The sequence below is a fragment of the Ranitomeya imitator genome, chromosome 10 (assembly GCF_032444005.1).
Source record: "Ranitomeya imitator isolate aRanImi1 chromosome 10, aRanImi1.pri, whole genome shotgun sequence".
Classification (NCBI taxonomy): Eukaryota; Metazoa; Chordata; class Amphibia; order Anura; family Dendrobatidae; genus Ranitomeya; species Ranitomeya imitator.
The window spans coordinates 49638567-49655464 of record NC_091291.1 but is presented as its reverse complement, the minus strand read 5'-3'; the positions used below and the strand labels follow the sequence as shown (position 1 = coordinate 49655464).

Here is a 16898-nt window from a genome sequence, read left to right as displayed (position 1 = left end):
CTGGACTAGGTGCCCCTGTAAATCTAGTCCAACTCCGCCCCCAAGGTCTGATTAGCAGCTTCCTGCCAATAAACAATGTAAACAGAAAGCTGCTAATCAGGGGTGTGGGCGGGGTTAGCTTTGACTACTGCTAAAAACTCTGTTTATATCACAACTGCTGCACCTGGTAAACAAAGTGACACATCGCTGGATTCAGGGTTTCTTTTCATACATTATGCTGCTCTCAGATGAAGTAGCAAAATCCTAGTGACAGATTCATTTTTCTTCATAATGGGGAGATGCAGCTGCAATAACTTTCCTTTAATTGTTTGAGACTGCAAGTTATGAGGAAAGAGCCGACCTACTTGGAAAACATGGAGAGAGCAAAACATGTAGAGAGAAAAGTTGCAAAATGAAGACGAAGACCCATTGTACTACATCTGCGGATGGCGAAGGATGAGATATGGAGTGCAGCAATGTGGACATTTTAACTACATGGATTTTTGCTGTAGGCAGTAAGATAATTTGGGGTCGGACAGGAGCCACTTTAATTCATAACTTCTAAGTAACGGCACCTTTTTGCGTTTAATACACTGTTGATTACAACCAGACTTGCCATGGCGGAAATATTAACTTTGAGCTGCTTTACACAATACATATCTAGTGATAGGAATGCAGACATAATACAAATATGTAATGTTCGCCCTCCCTAGTAATGAATGCTGCATGAAAATTGTTTTGTTCTCATGTACTTTTTTTGTTTGGTACTGAATATATGCAATTGATTAAGGCTGTGTGCATGCGTTCAGGTTTTTCGCATTTTTTCACTATAAAAACGCAATAAAAAATCTTTAAAAAGCACATACATATACACCCCATCATTTATAATGCATTCCACAATTTTTGTGCATATGTTGCGTTTTTTTCCACGAAAAAAAAACGCATAGCGGTAAAAAACGCAGCATGTTCATTAATTTTGCGGATTTTTTGCGGATTTCCCACTATATTATTGCATTGGGAACCTCTGAAAAAAACGCAAAAAACCTGCAACAAAAAAGCGCAAAACACGTGAGAAAAACGTGAAAAAAACACATGCAGATTTCTTGCAGAAAATGTCCGGTTTTGTTCAGCAAATTTCTGCAAGGAATCCTGACGTGTGCACATAGCCTAAAAAGGTATTGCTGATATGAATACCTTTCTCGGATTATCTTCCTTTAGCCTGTTTATAGACAAAGTGGCAGGCCTCTGTAAATTAGGGCAAAGTTATAGTAGTAAAACAAAATAAAAAGTCACCCAAAGTGCCAAACACGAGAGCTGCTAATAAAGCTCATCAACAACTCTTCAAAGGATCTTGTGATGATCCATGGAGAACATGTCATATGATCTTTCTAAAAGCTGCTTGCTGGCTCGATCGTAGGATACAACATGTGACTCTAAAAAACTCAAAAGTGCTGTTCTATTGGCCAATATTCATTGGGTCGGATTTTAACCCACTTAATATCACATTTGGTGATCTCATGTCAATAGTTCTGTCATTGTAACAGGTAAAGGTTTGTTTTTAAATAACTAACAGCCCTGGTGTCATGGTTCCACCCCTCAGGGTGCCTGGGATGCAGTTATTGACAGCTCGGCCGTCCAATCTGGTATACGGGTGTGCTGAAGCTGTCAGTAGTTTGATTGACAGCATGGCCATCCAATCTTATACAGGGGCGTGCTGAGCTGTCATTGTGTTTATTGACAGCTCGACTATCCAATCTGTGACTGGGAGGTGTCGGCTGTCTCCAGGTGTTCACTATCCCAGGTAATTGCCATGCCTATTTAACAGCAGTTTCTCCCAGACCACTGCCAGACGTACATTCACCTTTTGAGGTTTGTGCTTTGTGCTCCCTGTACCTTGAGCTCTATATGCTTGATCTGTTGCCTGACCTTGGACTTTGTTCTGACCATCCACCTGTTTAACCCCTTCAGCTCTGATCCGTTATCCTCCCGGAACTCTGACCTCAGAACGTTACCTGACTACGCTTTTGTCTCTTCCTTCTGTTTATGACGTACCCTCATGGCTTCTGACCTTGGACTCTCTGACCACTCTGACTCCTGGCTTAGCCATGAGAAGCGACTAGCGTCACACCCAGTTATAGGATCCTAATATTTTACCAGAACCAACAGTGGCTATAAAAAGTGTATCATGATCTGTGAAGACTTAACCTGCCATTTCATTATCAGACAGACAATTGCTTTAAATTGAAACTGAGTTATGTGATATTTTCATTAAAAGAAAAAAAATCACTGCCAGATCACAACAGATCAATATTTTATGTGTTAAAAATGAACTATAATTATTGCACATACAGCACAACACACATATGATCAGTCCAAAAATCTACATTCATCTCTCCCATCATCTGTTCATTCCCAGGACTGTAACTGTAACAATAGGCATTGTTTGTGTAGGAGAAATAATGTTTCTACAACATCATAGAATTGAGTGACAGAAGTAACATGTTTGTACCTTTTTCCTTGTAAAGCTATCAATATTATTGCATAGTACTGAAAGAGATTAAAAGTGCTCTTGATTATAATAATATTGCAAGTTATGGTTACAAGATTCCCAAAAAGGGTTGTTGATTCAGGAATTTGTGGATTCTAACATGAGAAAAGTTGGCCTTTGTCTAAGGAGAGAGTTTAAACTACTGTATTTTTGGACTCTAAAAATAATCTTGCCAAAAAAAAGTAGGCATCGTACAGTCCGGAGGCAATTCTCTATAATTGAGGAGAATGGTGAACACTGAAAGAACTATGTCCAACAAGTATCAGCCTGATCATTGCAGGGCAGGAGAGAATGCAATGAGCACTTGCACATCACTAAAGCACAGATGCTACAGGTCCTGACTATTTAAAAGGGCCATTTAGGTGATCAGTCACATGTAGTGTTGAGCATTCCGATACCGCAAGTATCGGGTATCGGCCGATACTTGCGGTATCGGAATTCCGATACCGAGATCCGATACTTTTGTGGTATCGGGTATCGGTATCGGATACATAGGGATCTGTAAAATAAAGAATTAAAATAAAAAATATTGATATATTTACCTCTCCGGTGGCCCCTGAACTCAGCGCGGGTAACCGGCAGGCTTCGTTGTTCAAAATCAGCGCTTTTAGGACCTGAGAATCACGTCCCGGCTTCTGATTGGTCGCGGGCCGCCCATGTGACCGCCACGCGACCAATCACAAGCCGCGACGTCACCGCAAGCTATTAACGCGCTCATTTTTAAAAATGAGCGCTTCAATAGCTTGCGGTGACATCGCGGCTTGTGATTGGTCGCGGCCACGCGACCAATCACAAGCCGCTATGTCTTTCAAAGCCATTAACGCGCTCATTTTTAAAAATGAGCGCGTCAACAGCTTGCGGTGACGTCGCGGCTTGTGATTGGTCGCGTGGCGGTCACATGGGCGGCCCGCGACCAATCAGAAGCCGGGACGTGATTCTCAGGTCCTAAAAGCGCTGATTTTGAACAACGAAGCCTGCCGGTTACCCGCGCTGAGTTCAGGGGCCGCCGGAGAGGTAAATATATCAATATTTTTTATTTTTATTCTTTATTTTACACATCTCTATGGATCCCAGGGCCTGAAGGAGAGTTTCCTCTCCTTCAGACCCTGGGAACTATGAGAATACCTTCCGATACTTGATGTCCCATTGACTTGTATTGGTATCGGATATCGGTATCGGCGATATCCGATATTTTTCGGGTATCGGCCGATACTATCCGATACCGATACTTTCAAGTATCGGACGGTATCGCTCAACACTAGTCACATGTCTAGAAAAAAGTTCAAAATGTAAATTGCATCCTAAGTATGAGTTTTGATGTGCGAGAGTGTGTTGATGTAACAAAGTGTGTGTATTTAGCAGAGTTGTGGGTGCGTGCATGTAACTGAGCTGTGTATGTAGCAGAATTGTGTGTGCCAGTACTACATGTTTGTGTGTATGTAGCAATGCTGTATGTGTATATGGCAGCGATGTGTGTATGTACAGCAGAGTTGATGGTGCATGCAGAAATGTTGTGCATATGTGCATATTAAGTGTATAATAAACATATTCAATAGATCTGCAATATATCTGTTACCTCCCTATCCTACCGTACTGCATTGAAATTTGTAATATTGACCCCCCCACTTCTTTACACCAACAGAGAAATTTTAATTACCTGAGGTTCTGCAGTACAAAATATATGGTACTTTGGACCAACATTGGAGGATAGACATTTTTTCAGCCTAACAAAGTATGTTCTTTCAACACATATAGGGTAACACATTGTTTGGGCTAGCAGGACGCACCGAGTAAATAGAGATGTTTATTGTAAATGGTGCGTTCGCAGCCCGGGGTCCACCGTGCAGGAGGAACCTGCTGCTAGCGAATGGCGGCACTGTTTGGTGGTATAGACTAGCTCTGTTACCACAGAGTAGCCGTGAAAGGAAAGCACTGCGCCCTGTTAGCCTCACAGGAGCACAAGCTTACTGCCAAGCTGATAGCAGTTAGTGGTTATGCAACACACAATCTCCTCACCGGAGAAGCCGGTATTCTAGGGGCTTATTTCAGCCGGGTCCCTGAATACATTTTCACATTAACTTACAGGGTTACAGTCTGTTTAGAAAGGATCGTAAAAATCGGAGAGGAGGAGGGGTTTGTCTCTATGTAAAGTCTTGTCTAAAGTCCACTTTAAGGGAGGATATTAGCGAAGGGAATGAAGATGTCGAGTCCATATGGGTTGAAATTCATGGAGGGAAAAATGGTAACAAAATTCTCATTGGGGTCTGTTACAAACCCCCAAATATAACAGAAACCATGGAAAGTCTACTTCTAAAGCAGATAGATGAAGCTGCAACCCATAATGAGGTCCTGGTTATGGGGGACTTTAACTACCCGGATATTAACTGGGAAACAGAAACCTGTAAAACCCATAAAGGCAACAGGTTTCTGCTAATAACCAAGAAAAATTATCTTTCACAATTGGTGCAGAATCCAACCAGAGGAGCAGCACTTTTAGACCTAATACTATCTAATAGACCTGACAGAATAACAAATCTGCAGGTGGTTGGGCATTTAGGAAATAGCGACCACAATATTGTGCAGTTTCACCTGTCTTTCACTAGGGGGACTTGTCAGGGAGTCACAAAAACATTGAACTTTAGGAAGGCAAAGTTTGAACAGCTTAGAGATGCCCTTAATCTGGTAGACTGGGACAATATCCTCAGAAATGAGAATACAGATAATAAATGGGAAATGTTTAAGAACATCCTAAATAGGCACTGTAAGCGGTTTATACCTTGTGGGAATAAAAGGACTAGAAATAGGAAAAACCCAATGTGGCTAAACAAAGAAGTAAGACAGGCAATTAACAGTAAAAAGAAAGCATTTGCACTACTAAAGCAGGATGGCACCATTGAAGCTCTAAAAAACTATAGGGAGAAAAATACTTTATCTAAAAAACTAATTAAAGCTGCCAAAAAGGAAACAGAGAAGCACATTGCTAAGGAGAGTAAAACTAATCCCAAACTGTTCTTCAACTATATCAATAGTAAAAGAATAAAAACTGAAAATGTAGGCCCCTTAAAAAATAGTGAGGAAAGAATGGTTGTAGATGACGAGGAAAAAGCTAACATATTAAACACCTTCTTCTCCACGGTATTCACGGTGGAAAATGAAATGCTAGGTGAAATCCCAAGAAACAATGAAAACCCTATATTAAGGGTCACCAATCTAACCCAAGAAGAGGTGCGAAACCGGCTAAATAAGATTAAAATAGATAAATCTCCGGGTCCGGATGGCATACACCCACGAGTACTAAGAGAACTAAGTAATGTAATAGATAAACCATTATTTCTTATTTTTAGGGACTCTATAGCGACAGGGTCTGTTCCGCAGGACTGGCGCATAGCAAATGTGGTGCCAATATTCAAAAAGGGCTCTAAAAGTGAACCTGGAAATTATAGGCCAGTAAGTCTAACCTCTATTGTTGGTAAAATATTTGAAGGGTTTCTGAGGGATGTTATTCTGGATTATCTCAATGAGAATAACTGTTTAACTCCATATCAGCATGGGTTTATGAGAAATCGCTCCTGTCAAACCAATCTAATCAATTTTTATGAAGAGGTAAGCTATAGGCTGGACCACGGTGAGTCATTGGACGTGGTATATCTCGATTTTTCCAAAGCGTTTGATACCGTGCCGCACAAGAGGTTGGTACACAAAATGAGAATGCTTGGTCTGGGGGAAAATGTGTGTAAATGGGTTAGTAACTGGCTTAGTGATAGAAAGCAGAGGGTGGTTATAAATGGTATAGTCTCTAACTGGGTCGCTGTGACCAGTGGGGTACCGCAGGGGTCAGTATTGGGACCTGTTCTCTTCAACATATTCATTAATGATCTGGTAGAAGGTTTACACAGTAAAATATCGATATTTGCAGATGATACAAAACTATGTAAAGCAGTTAATACAAGAGAAGATAGTATTCTGCTACAGATGGATCTGGATAAGTTGGAAACTTGGGCTGAAAGGTGGCAGATGAGGTTTAACAATGATAAATGTAAGGTTATACACATGGGAAGAAGGAATCAATATCACCATTACACACTGAACGGGAAACCACTGGGTAAATCTGACAGGGAGAAGGACTTGGGGATCCTAGTTAATGATAAACTTACCTGGAGCAGCCAGTGCCAGGCAGCAGCTGCCAAGGCAAACAGGATCATGGGGTGCATTAAAAGAGGTCTGGATACACATGATGAGAGCATTATACTGCCTCTGTACAAATCCCTAGTTAGACCGCACATGGAGTACTGTGTCCAGTTTTGGGCACCGGTGCTCAGGAAGGATATAATGGAACTAGAGAGAGTACAAAGGAGGGCAACAAAATTAATAAAGGGGATGGGAGAACTACAATACCCAGATAGATTAGCGAAATTAGGATTATTTAGTCTAGAAAAAAGACGACTGAGGGGCGATCTAATAACCATGTATAAGTATATAAGGGGACAATACAAATATCTCGCTGAGGATCTGTTTATACCAAGGAAGGTGACGGGCACAAGGGGGCATTCTTTGCGTCTGGAGGAGAGAAGGTTTTTCCACCAACATAGAAGAGGATTCTTTACTGTTAGGGCAGTGAGAATCTGGAATTGCTTGCCTGAGGAGGTGGTGATGGCGAACTCAGTCGAGGGGTTCAAGAGAGGCCTGGATGTCTTCCTGGAGCAGAACAATATTGTATCATACAATTATTAGGTTCTGTAAAAGGACGTAGATCTTCGGATTTATTATGACGGAATATAGGCTGAACTGGATGAACATATGTCTTTTTTCGGCCTTACTAACTATGTTACTATGTTACTATGTTACATAACCACACTGGCGCAAAGCACATAACTTAGATTTGATACTAGCGCATGGCCTTGCGGCCATGTGAACTTTATATAGCTGCAGCACGTACAGGACCTTCCTAGAAAGACCAATGAGAGGCTGCCACAGAGCATGAGGAACTTCAGGACCTTCCTGGAGAACCAATGGGTCTTGCTGCAGTATCTAACATGTGACCTTCGATCTCCAATGAGAGATCTTACCCTGGGCATGCTCAGAAGGGGAAAAGCAGGACTTGGTCCCAAAAGCATCTGCTCGCTGCTGCCCAGCACTGACTTCAATGGCAGAAGCTGGAAAAGCAGCAGTAACTCTTTGTACAGAGTCAGACTGAGCGAGACGCTGCCTCCACTGCGGCAGGAGAAGAATGGGAGACCGCAGCAGAGATGGCCCGAGATTTCCCCTGTGCAGAGGCAGGAACTCGGCACCTAACACACATAAGATTGATGTAACGTTAATGAATTTGTGTAAGTTAACACTCATGTAATCATTGTCAAAAAATAATAACTCCTTTCAAATTTGTCAACTAATTTTACCACTTCAAGATCTGAGACTAAACTCTTCCTATAATTTTATTTAATCTTCGTTATAATACTAATTGTAATCCTTGTTGATTAAAACTTACAAATTTTCTTCCCACAAAAACGTTGCCATGATTTAAAGAAATGCAAGAAAAATGAGAAATATATCTTGTAAGACATCAGGATGGAAAAGGTAACAAAGGCCTTTATAAGATTTGGGGACTTGACGATAGAAGTCATCATCTCCTAAAGTAAAGTGCTTGGAACATTGATCTACATGGCAAAAGCAGGCTCATGTCAAGGCCAACACAACCGGAAATATCCAAATAACAACAGGCTTCTCTGAACTCCATGATGAAGTCGACACTACCCAAAAAGTATGGGTGGTTATCAATTCATTTTCGATAACAAGTTCATGAATGATTGAGAGGTAGAACTTAAGTCAACCCATATCAGAAAGGGATATTCCTTTAAAAAAGCAAATTGGTCTCTTCTATTTAAAAAACAAATCTGAAAAAAATCATAAGTAAACTTTCAGATCGCCATAATCAAAGTCTAGATATAAAACCAATAAAGGCCGAGAGCCAAGCCCTTGCGTGAGCAATTCATGAATGTAAAATTATAAATGAGTCTAACATAACAGATTTCTACCAAAAAGAGTAGGGTAAGGTTGCACAACAGCAAGCTAAACGACATGTTGAATTATTAGGTTCGGTTATGGATGTAAATGTGATATTAGGTTTTTGATAGGATATCATCATAGGTTATAACTACTCTATGTACTGTGACATGTGCAAAAATATTAGGCACAACCAATTTTTTTATATATATCATAATAAAAGTGACATTTTAACATTTTACTGTGCCAATCCTTACTTCATTTTGGTTAATACCCAAATATATTGTAGCACAGATATAATGGGAGCACAGGAGGGGAGGGGGAGGTCCAGCATGACCATTCAGGCGATACAATTCAAAATTTTATTGGGTGAAAAGCATGAAATTTAAAAACAAAACCTGACGTGTTTCTGGCACGGCAGTGCCCTTGATCCTACGTACCAGAAATAAATTGTTGAATTTCATCACCTGGATGGTCGGGCTGAACCTCACCCTTCCTTCATGTGCTCCTACTTTGCCACAATCACCAACTAGACAAATATCCTCCAGGATAATATAAACCAGGATTTCTCCGTCGTTATATGGCATGGTAAGCTGTTGTGCCTTATATCTTATAACCACAAATATAATAATTGATAGTGAAATGGAGACTGGCGTAGAAAAACCTTTCCAACAGCCTTATTAGGCCACTAACCGAGTGGACACTGCTTTGGATTCTCCTCTGTTGGACTTGGTTGCCATCACAAGCCAGGTCAGGCACGGCTCGTAATTTTTTCTTTTTTTTTTGAGAAATTGAAAGCATCAGAATCCCAAGTCACCCAGAACCTTAAAGCGTATCTTTAATTAATGTCATTTTTTTTGCATTAATCAATTTAGAATAAAAAAGAAATAAAAAAACAATTTTCACAAATTTTTCACTTTCTCTATGACTATTAGAACAATATTAATCTAAAATCTATTCTAACTTATAAATATACACATTTATTTGACACAATATATACTTTAGGTGTCCCGACCACCAGAAATGGAAATTTGTCACTTATGAAAAATATTTTGATATTTAGATATTTCACCTTCTTGAGCAATAGTTTCCTTTTAACTTGGTTTCTCTTTAGTGAGTGTAAGCATGGAACCAAATTCACATTTTCTTTCTGTGAAATAATCTTTTGGGTTATCACGAATATTGGATTTTATTTAAAAAAAAAAAAAAAAAAAGGAGTACTAGAAACTTCAAATTCTTCTCAAATATCAATTGTTTCCATTTCCACAAGTCAAAAATAGCAGCTTAACTTTTATTAAGTGTTTAGAAACATTTGTGATGTTGTACATATTACTTTACAGCTGTTGAGACACTAAAACTTCCTGGGAGTCTTTTGAGGTCCCCTATAAGCATCAGTTCTTGACATATTTCGTCCATTTTGATGAAGAAATGTGAAATATTTAGACAATTTTTCCACATTGCTGCTTCATAACTTCAAATTATTATCATTCTAAGATGAAATAGCACATTCTTTTGTAAAATGATAAAAGATGAAATATTCTCTTATTATGAACTTTTCTTTAATGATCGTTATAGACATATGAATATAAGCTGTCACAAGGGATTGGTGTGGAGTATTACCGAAGGAAAAAATGGGTAATTTCCCAACCAAAAGAAAAATGGCTTAGGAAATTCTAGGTTAAAATCCAAAACTGAATGCAGCAAAATTTTGAAAATTTTCCATTATTTAAAATTTTATTACGGTAACTTGAATTCAAACAAAGACACAAAAGAATTTACCTTGCAGGACAGAAAATACATGTCATGTGGAATGTGGAGAATGCTACCTAGTGATTATTCGTGGATATCGATTATTGAGGTCAGTGTGACTTCCGTCCTTCTTCGCAGAAGTTGTAAGCACTTTCTACCACTAATGTCGCAGTTTTTGAGTTTTTGTGATTGCTTCAAAATTCCTTGTGACTTTTTCACCATGGGGATATTGAACTGTTTAGGATGCTATACTCCTACAATTTTACCTTAAAACCTGGTTGCCCGTTTGAAACCTTAATTCCCATACACAGTATTTTCGAGATACTTTCTCTACATATTTACCATGGTATACAGTATGTAGCATCTTGAAAGGCAAACAAGGTGCATCTGGATGAACATATGTTAAGCTATTTTATGTAGGAAACTGCTTTAAATAGCAAAAGAAAACAGCTACAACTGAGGGAATAGCTTGACTCTACTTTTTTTTTTATTTTAAAGAATAAACTTCTGATATGGCACCTACTCAGTTTACTTCTTCATTTTTCATGACCAGGGTAAGATGACACTTTTAGGAATCCTCCGACCCACTATTTTGAAATGATTAAAAATAAGTATTCGATGAGAAATATAGAAACCTAGCAACGCTCTTTGGACAAACACATTGCAAAAGAACATCAACAGGTGCATTGTCAAATGTTGTGTATGCAAAAATACATATGTAGATTGCTAGAAAGGTTATTTTGCACAGCAACTAGAGCTGCATTATTCTCTCCATTAAATCCATCCCTAACAACTGTATTCTTATCCATCTTTAACAAGACATGTTTAGAATCCGCAGTCATCCAACAAGCCATCCACAAAGATTTATCCATAAGTTATAATTAGAATCACTGAATACATGAAATCGAAATAACACTGAATTCTTTCGTTAGTTGATGGACCATTTTGCTTAATTTGGAACATTCGAATTCAGTGGGTTTATCTATTTGGACATTTACTTTTGTGAGATTGATCTACTCACCTCTAAACTTTACAATGCCAGTTGTGTGGGGTCTTGTATAAAAACAGCACAACTACAACATGTAATAAAAGTACTATACCTCCAGGTAGCTCTGCCGGGCCACAAGTTGGACGGTATTCATCCACATCCGAGATCCACAGTTTCTTGTAGCAGAACTTCCATAGCCCAAAATGGGCAGCTTCACATGTCATACTGTGGTTCTGCTTATAGGTATTCACCTCCACCCAAAACTCTGTCCCGACAGCCAGCACAGACAGTGTCACCCCAACGAGGGCCACAAAAAAGGCCAATTTGATCTTGCCCTCTTGTGCATCAGTCAAGCCTTTTCCACGTTGTCCTCTACCTCTTCCCGAGAAGCGCTGCTCCTCCTCTTGCATGAAAAAATTAGGCCACATCATTTGTGTGGTGAGGCTTTTTATCCGTCAATAGCAAGAAATTGATGCAAATAACCCTTTATGTGTCCACCCTCTTCTCTTCTCCGATCTTTCTTCTCTTTTTTTCTTTAGTATTTAGGTCGCTCGAAGGCAATCTGCTGTAAGTTTCACAGGCTACAGAGACGTAGCAGGGACATCAATGTGCTCTCTCCTTTTCTGCATTCTCTCTCCCCCTCTTGCTGTTACACACAGACGCACACACATGGCCTGGAAATAATCTCTGCACCTGTTACATTCATCACATCTCCGAGGCAGAGCTGTTATTTTAAGGTTCCCTTAAAGGCACTTGCCTCATGCACAGGCGACAGATCAGAATGAGGCTAAGACAAAATGAAGTTCACCCATCCCGGTCCAGCCTTCGATAATATGTGCCTTGTATCTTTCTGTATCCGTGCCTCATGTTCTCATGGTTATCTGCTGTATCTATGCTGGATTGTATTCTGCTCCTACTATCATTTCAGCTTCTTGCAGTAGAGCTGAAATCTCAGAGCAACTCACTCTCCGCAGTCACACGTAACTGTAGCTTCTTCGGAGATCAGAAGGACCTTATTTACTCCAGGCTTCCACACTTCCTTGGACCGACTATTGATTTAGACTTCCATCTCTAATTTATGAAAACCAAACATAGGCTGAAAATAAATGCACTTTGGAGAAATCACAAGCAAACATCTTGGCTGATTGTTTGTGAAATGTCTCTCGGCAGATTATTTATTGATTTCAATGGAGGACATTCAGACTGATTGGCAAATACATGGAACAAACAGACTCTTAAGATTTTTTTTTTTTAAACTGGATAAATACTCAAGGGAAAACCTATGCTGCTAATAGGAAGAAATAGCTTTCACTGTGACTGTGTGGTTAAAAGTGTGTGCGCTCTCACAAAATGGTAGAGCATCTCAGTAATGCACTGTCAGAAACAAAACCGCCTCCAGCTCCAGTGATACTGAAATACAGAATAATTGGTCAAATGTTATCTATGTCTTCCTTAAACTGAGGCTGTTGTATTCTGCTCATATGTGGATTGTATTGCAGAATTTCGGAAGAATGGGTCTTGTATCACTCTATTAAATGTTATCAACAAAATCTAAAGACAGTTCTAAAACAAAGCCACTCTACAAATGCTATCTTATTGTAGACGTTTAGTCACGTCTTTGTCACGATTTACAGTTGAAACCAGAAGTTTACATACACTATATAAAAAGACATATCTGCTTGTTTTTCTCAATTTTTGACATTAAATCCGGATAACCTTTTCCCGTTTTAGGTCAGTTAGGATTATTACAATTATTTACTCTGATAGAAGAGGGTATATTATTAAAAATATTTCTGTGATTTTCAAGCATACCCTAAGGTTTTAATTGTACCTCAGGGCATGTTTACCACAAGGTTCCGAGGAAAGATTGGGATAGCCGCCGCACAGCACATCTTTTAGGGTGCCAAACCCCACAGACAGGTAAGGGTCATATAGGGATGACTCTAGGTATTTTTTAGAGTATCAGTCTATGTATCTATATATAAGAGGCATCGTGATTACTCGCTAATCCCGCCCCCTGCACAGTAGCTCCGCCCCCACCACATCACCACACATAATCCCGCCTCCCCACATTACCACACGAGGCTCCGTCCCCACACATTACGACATGAGGCTCCGTCCCCACACATTACCACACGAGGCTGCGTTACCCACACATTACCACATGAGGCTCTGTCCACACACATTACCATATGAGGCTCCGTCCTCACACATTACCACATGAGGCTCTGTCCTCACAAATTACCACACGAGGCTCCATCCCCACACATTACGACACGAGGCTCCGTCCCCACACATTACCACATGAGGCTCCGTCCTCACACATTACCACACATAATCCCGCCCCCCCACATTACCACACGAGGCTCCGTCCACACACATTACGACACGAGGCTCCGTCCCCACACATTACCACATGAGGCTCCGTCCCCACACATTACCACACATAATCCCGCCCCCCCACATTACCACACGAGGCTCTGTCCCCACACATTACCACATGAGGCTCCGTCCCCACACATTACCACACATAATCCCACCCCCCCACATTACCACACGAGGCTCCGTCCACACACATTACCACAGTCCTCACAAATTACCACACGAGGCTCTGTCCCCACACATTAACACACGAGGCTGCATCCCCCACACATTACCACACGAGGCTCCGTTCACACACATTACCACACGTTACTTTACCACCTGCGTAAGCGCTATTGAATGTTGTCATTATTTACTTTAGCGTTAGCTGGCTGGAAACACCTAGTTGTTTATTATTTGGTGTTCTTCTCAACACGGTTTTCGTCATCACACTGGGTGGTGATTTTTAATGAGTAATTAATAAATATATTGCTGATTGAGCTAAGGCCCGAAATCCTCAGCATTGGGAGGACGTGTTCCATCCCAAGGTCCAACTGGGTCCCGGCTTCCACTATGTTAACCCAGTGTGTCATCAGCAAGATGTACCGTCCCTGCCCACAAGCAGTTGTCCACGTGTCCATGGTAAGGTGGACTTTTCCAGTAACTGCATTGTTGAGGGCATGGCTAATGTTGTTGGACACGTGGCAGGTGGTTCAAATGGCCTTTTTGGGTTATAAGCAGATTCGTTAAAAATCAACCGGGAAGACCTAACAGTTGTACTGGCAATGTCAGTTGTTTTGGCGTTGTGGGGAATGGTTGCCTTCTGTCTGCGGCCATCACACTGCTTCTTCCTGCCTGTTGGGGTGCTATGCCTCCCCCTGTGTGCTGCTGTCCTCACTCTGCATGTCCTCTTGCCAGGTTGGGTCAGTTACTGTATCATCCACCACATCATCTTTCACGTTCACACCCTGGTCATCCTCCTGACTTTCTAGCAATTGTGTCTTTTCTTTGTCCACCTCTTGTGACACTTTTCCACCGTCGTCTTCCTGTGACCATGGCTGCTCAAATATTTGGGCATCGCTATTTGTGATCTCCTCTTGCCCTGCTTCAAGTGGGTGAAAGGCCAAAATGTATAAATGGAAAATCAGTTGTCTCTGGGCACTTGGCACGGTGGGAGGAAGGATGATCAGGGTGAGGAATATGCGCTCCAGATTCAAGGCTATTGAGACTTGACCGTGTGGAAGACAGGGTGGTGGTCATGGTGGCAAAGTGACTGGAAGCAGTATTCACTATCCAATCAACAACCCCTTGACATTGCTCTGGGTTCAATAGTGGTATGCTGTGGTCCCCTAGTAATTTGGGCAGTAGTGTCGGGCTAGAAGATGTGGGTGTTTGTTGTGGCACAATTTCAGCTTGCCCATGGCCTCCGCATGCATCCAGTTCCTTGTTCCTTCCCACACTCCTTGCCCATTTTAAATGAGGGACAATATTTTCCATGTTCGCTACAAATGGCTTAATTTGGAGTGAACTTATATGTGATCCGTGTGATGGACAAACCACAGTTTTAAATAGATGGATTTTTAGTGCTGTAATATGGAAAGGATCTGGCTGTATTCTGCAGTGCCAACGAGCAAATTGAGCAGAGATACGTTGTTCTCTATATTGCTTTTTAAGCAAATAATCAGGATTAAAATCCCCCCAAAAATTATTCCTGACCCCTGATACCTGGGGCTATGTCTAGAAATATCTGTAAAAGCAGCAGCAGACAGAACTGGAATGGACCCTCTTGCTATATGCAATGCAGTCAGCCACATACTCTGCCCGACTGCCTAGCACTGATATCTATGCAGATGGATTTTTCCTCAGAAGGACTGTTAGTTGAAATGGATATGTGTATAATATATTGTGGCATACCTACACTAACTAAGAAACAAGCAAATCTCTCCCTAGCTCGGCAGCACCTCTTCCTATACTGCCTGATTCCAGAGTAGACTGTGAAAAGCATGACCTGCCAGGTCTGATACAGACCTGATGACGCTGTGCAGCCAGCCAATCACTATAATGCCACAACCAACATGGCTGTGGCATTACAGTGTGTGGCAGACAAACCCTGCATGTTCATTGGCTCTCTAATGAGCACCAAACATGCAGGGAGAGGACCCGAGCTGTTGCCAAGCAACCCCAGAAAAAAAAATCGGCGAGCTCTGAGTATCTCGAGCAGTGAGATGTTAGGTGAGTACCGAGTAGTGGTGAGCATGCTCACTCATCACTAATAATGACATTATTGGGTATGTACATCACAGAAAAAAATGGTATAATGGTAGTGTACCACAGGTCCACAAGTGTTGATCACATATGACCAGAATGGATAAACAATATGAAGGGATATTCATGAAAATTAAAACTAAAATTGCCTGAGACCTAAAGTGCTGGTGCGAGATTTCAAGTCAAGATCAGGAGTCAAAAGCCACCATGATGTAAACTACAGGATGTCAACAAAATAACAGTGTACATGGCAATAATTTACCTGAATAAAAGTATTGAAGACATCAATAGTGAGATACTAGCTGCATCTCTAACCCCAATACACATTTTGTCTTGCTTGTTCTGTGGGGCGTCCTGATAGAGGGGCATCATAGCAATTTGAGGTTGAAGGGACCAATCAGGAGGCATGAAACATGTACCAAGGCATGTCATCGCTATTGACCAATAGCAGTTGGGCTACTAAAGCGACAAGTGCTTGAGGTTTTACCTGCTCATCCAATCCCGATGTCTCCACCTAATAAATGACTTCCTGTCCTTGGCTGTGGTGGAACCTATGAGTTCGGCCACTCCTAAATTAGGCAGAGTCAGAAGCCATCGTCACCACCTATCGCCATGCACAGAATAGTCTGGTACATGGTGTGGTTAGCGCATGCGCACCACCAAGGCACTGGTCAAGGAGGTAAATTGAAAGCACTATTGCACAGATTGCATAAACAATACTTATGGGCAAAAATTGTATTGCTGTGAATATATACGTGCGAGTGCTTAAAAGGATAGAATATGAAACAAAAAGAAAAAACATAAGTGATATGAACATATAAAGTCTAGAAACTTGTTTGTCACTCTTTTTTCATATTGTGTTAAAGTACAAGTGGTTAAATAGATATAAGTAGATGAAAAAACTTGCCATGTAGCATTTGCCTATAAATTTCCTGAGCATGTTAACTCCTTTCTGACATCGGACGTAATGATCCGTCCATGTGACCTGGGTCAATTTGACCATGGACA

General features: G+C 41.0%; 1 protein-coding gene across 1 annotated transcript in view; it reads right to left on the bottom strand.

The window, feature by feature from the left end:
• Positions 1 to 12252, bottom strand: part of CACNG6 (calcium voltage-gated channel auxiliary subunit gamma 6) — a 223757-nt gene extending 211505 nt beyond the window's left edge. The window contains exon 1 of the mRNA XM_069743071.1: positions 11377 to 12252. Coding sequence (XP_069599172.1) covers positions 11377 to 11695 — 319 coding nt within the window. The 5' untranslated portion in view covers positions 11696 to 12252. The remainder of the gene's footprint in view (positions 1 to 11376) is intronic.
• Positions 12253 to 16898: the final 4646 nt, after the last annotated feature.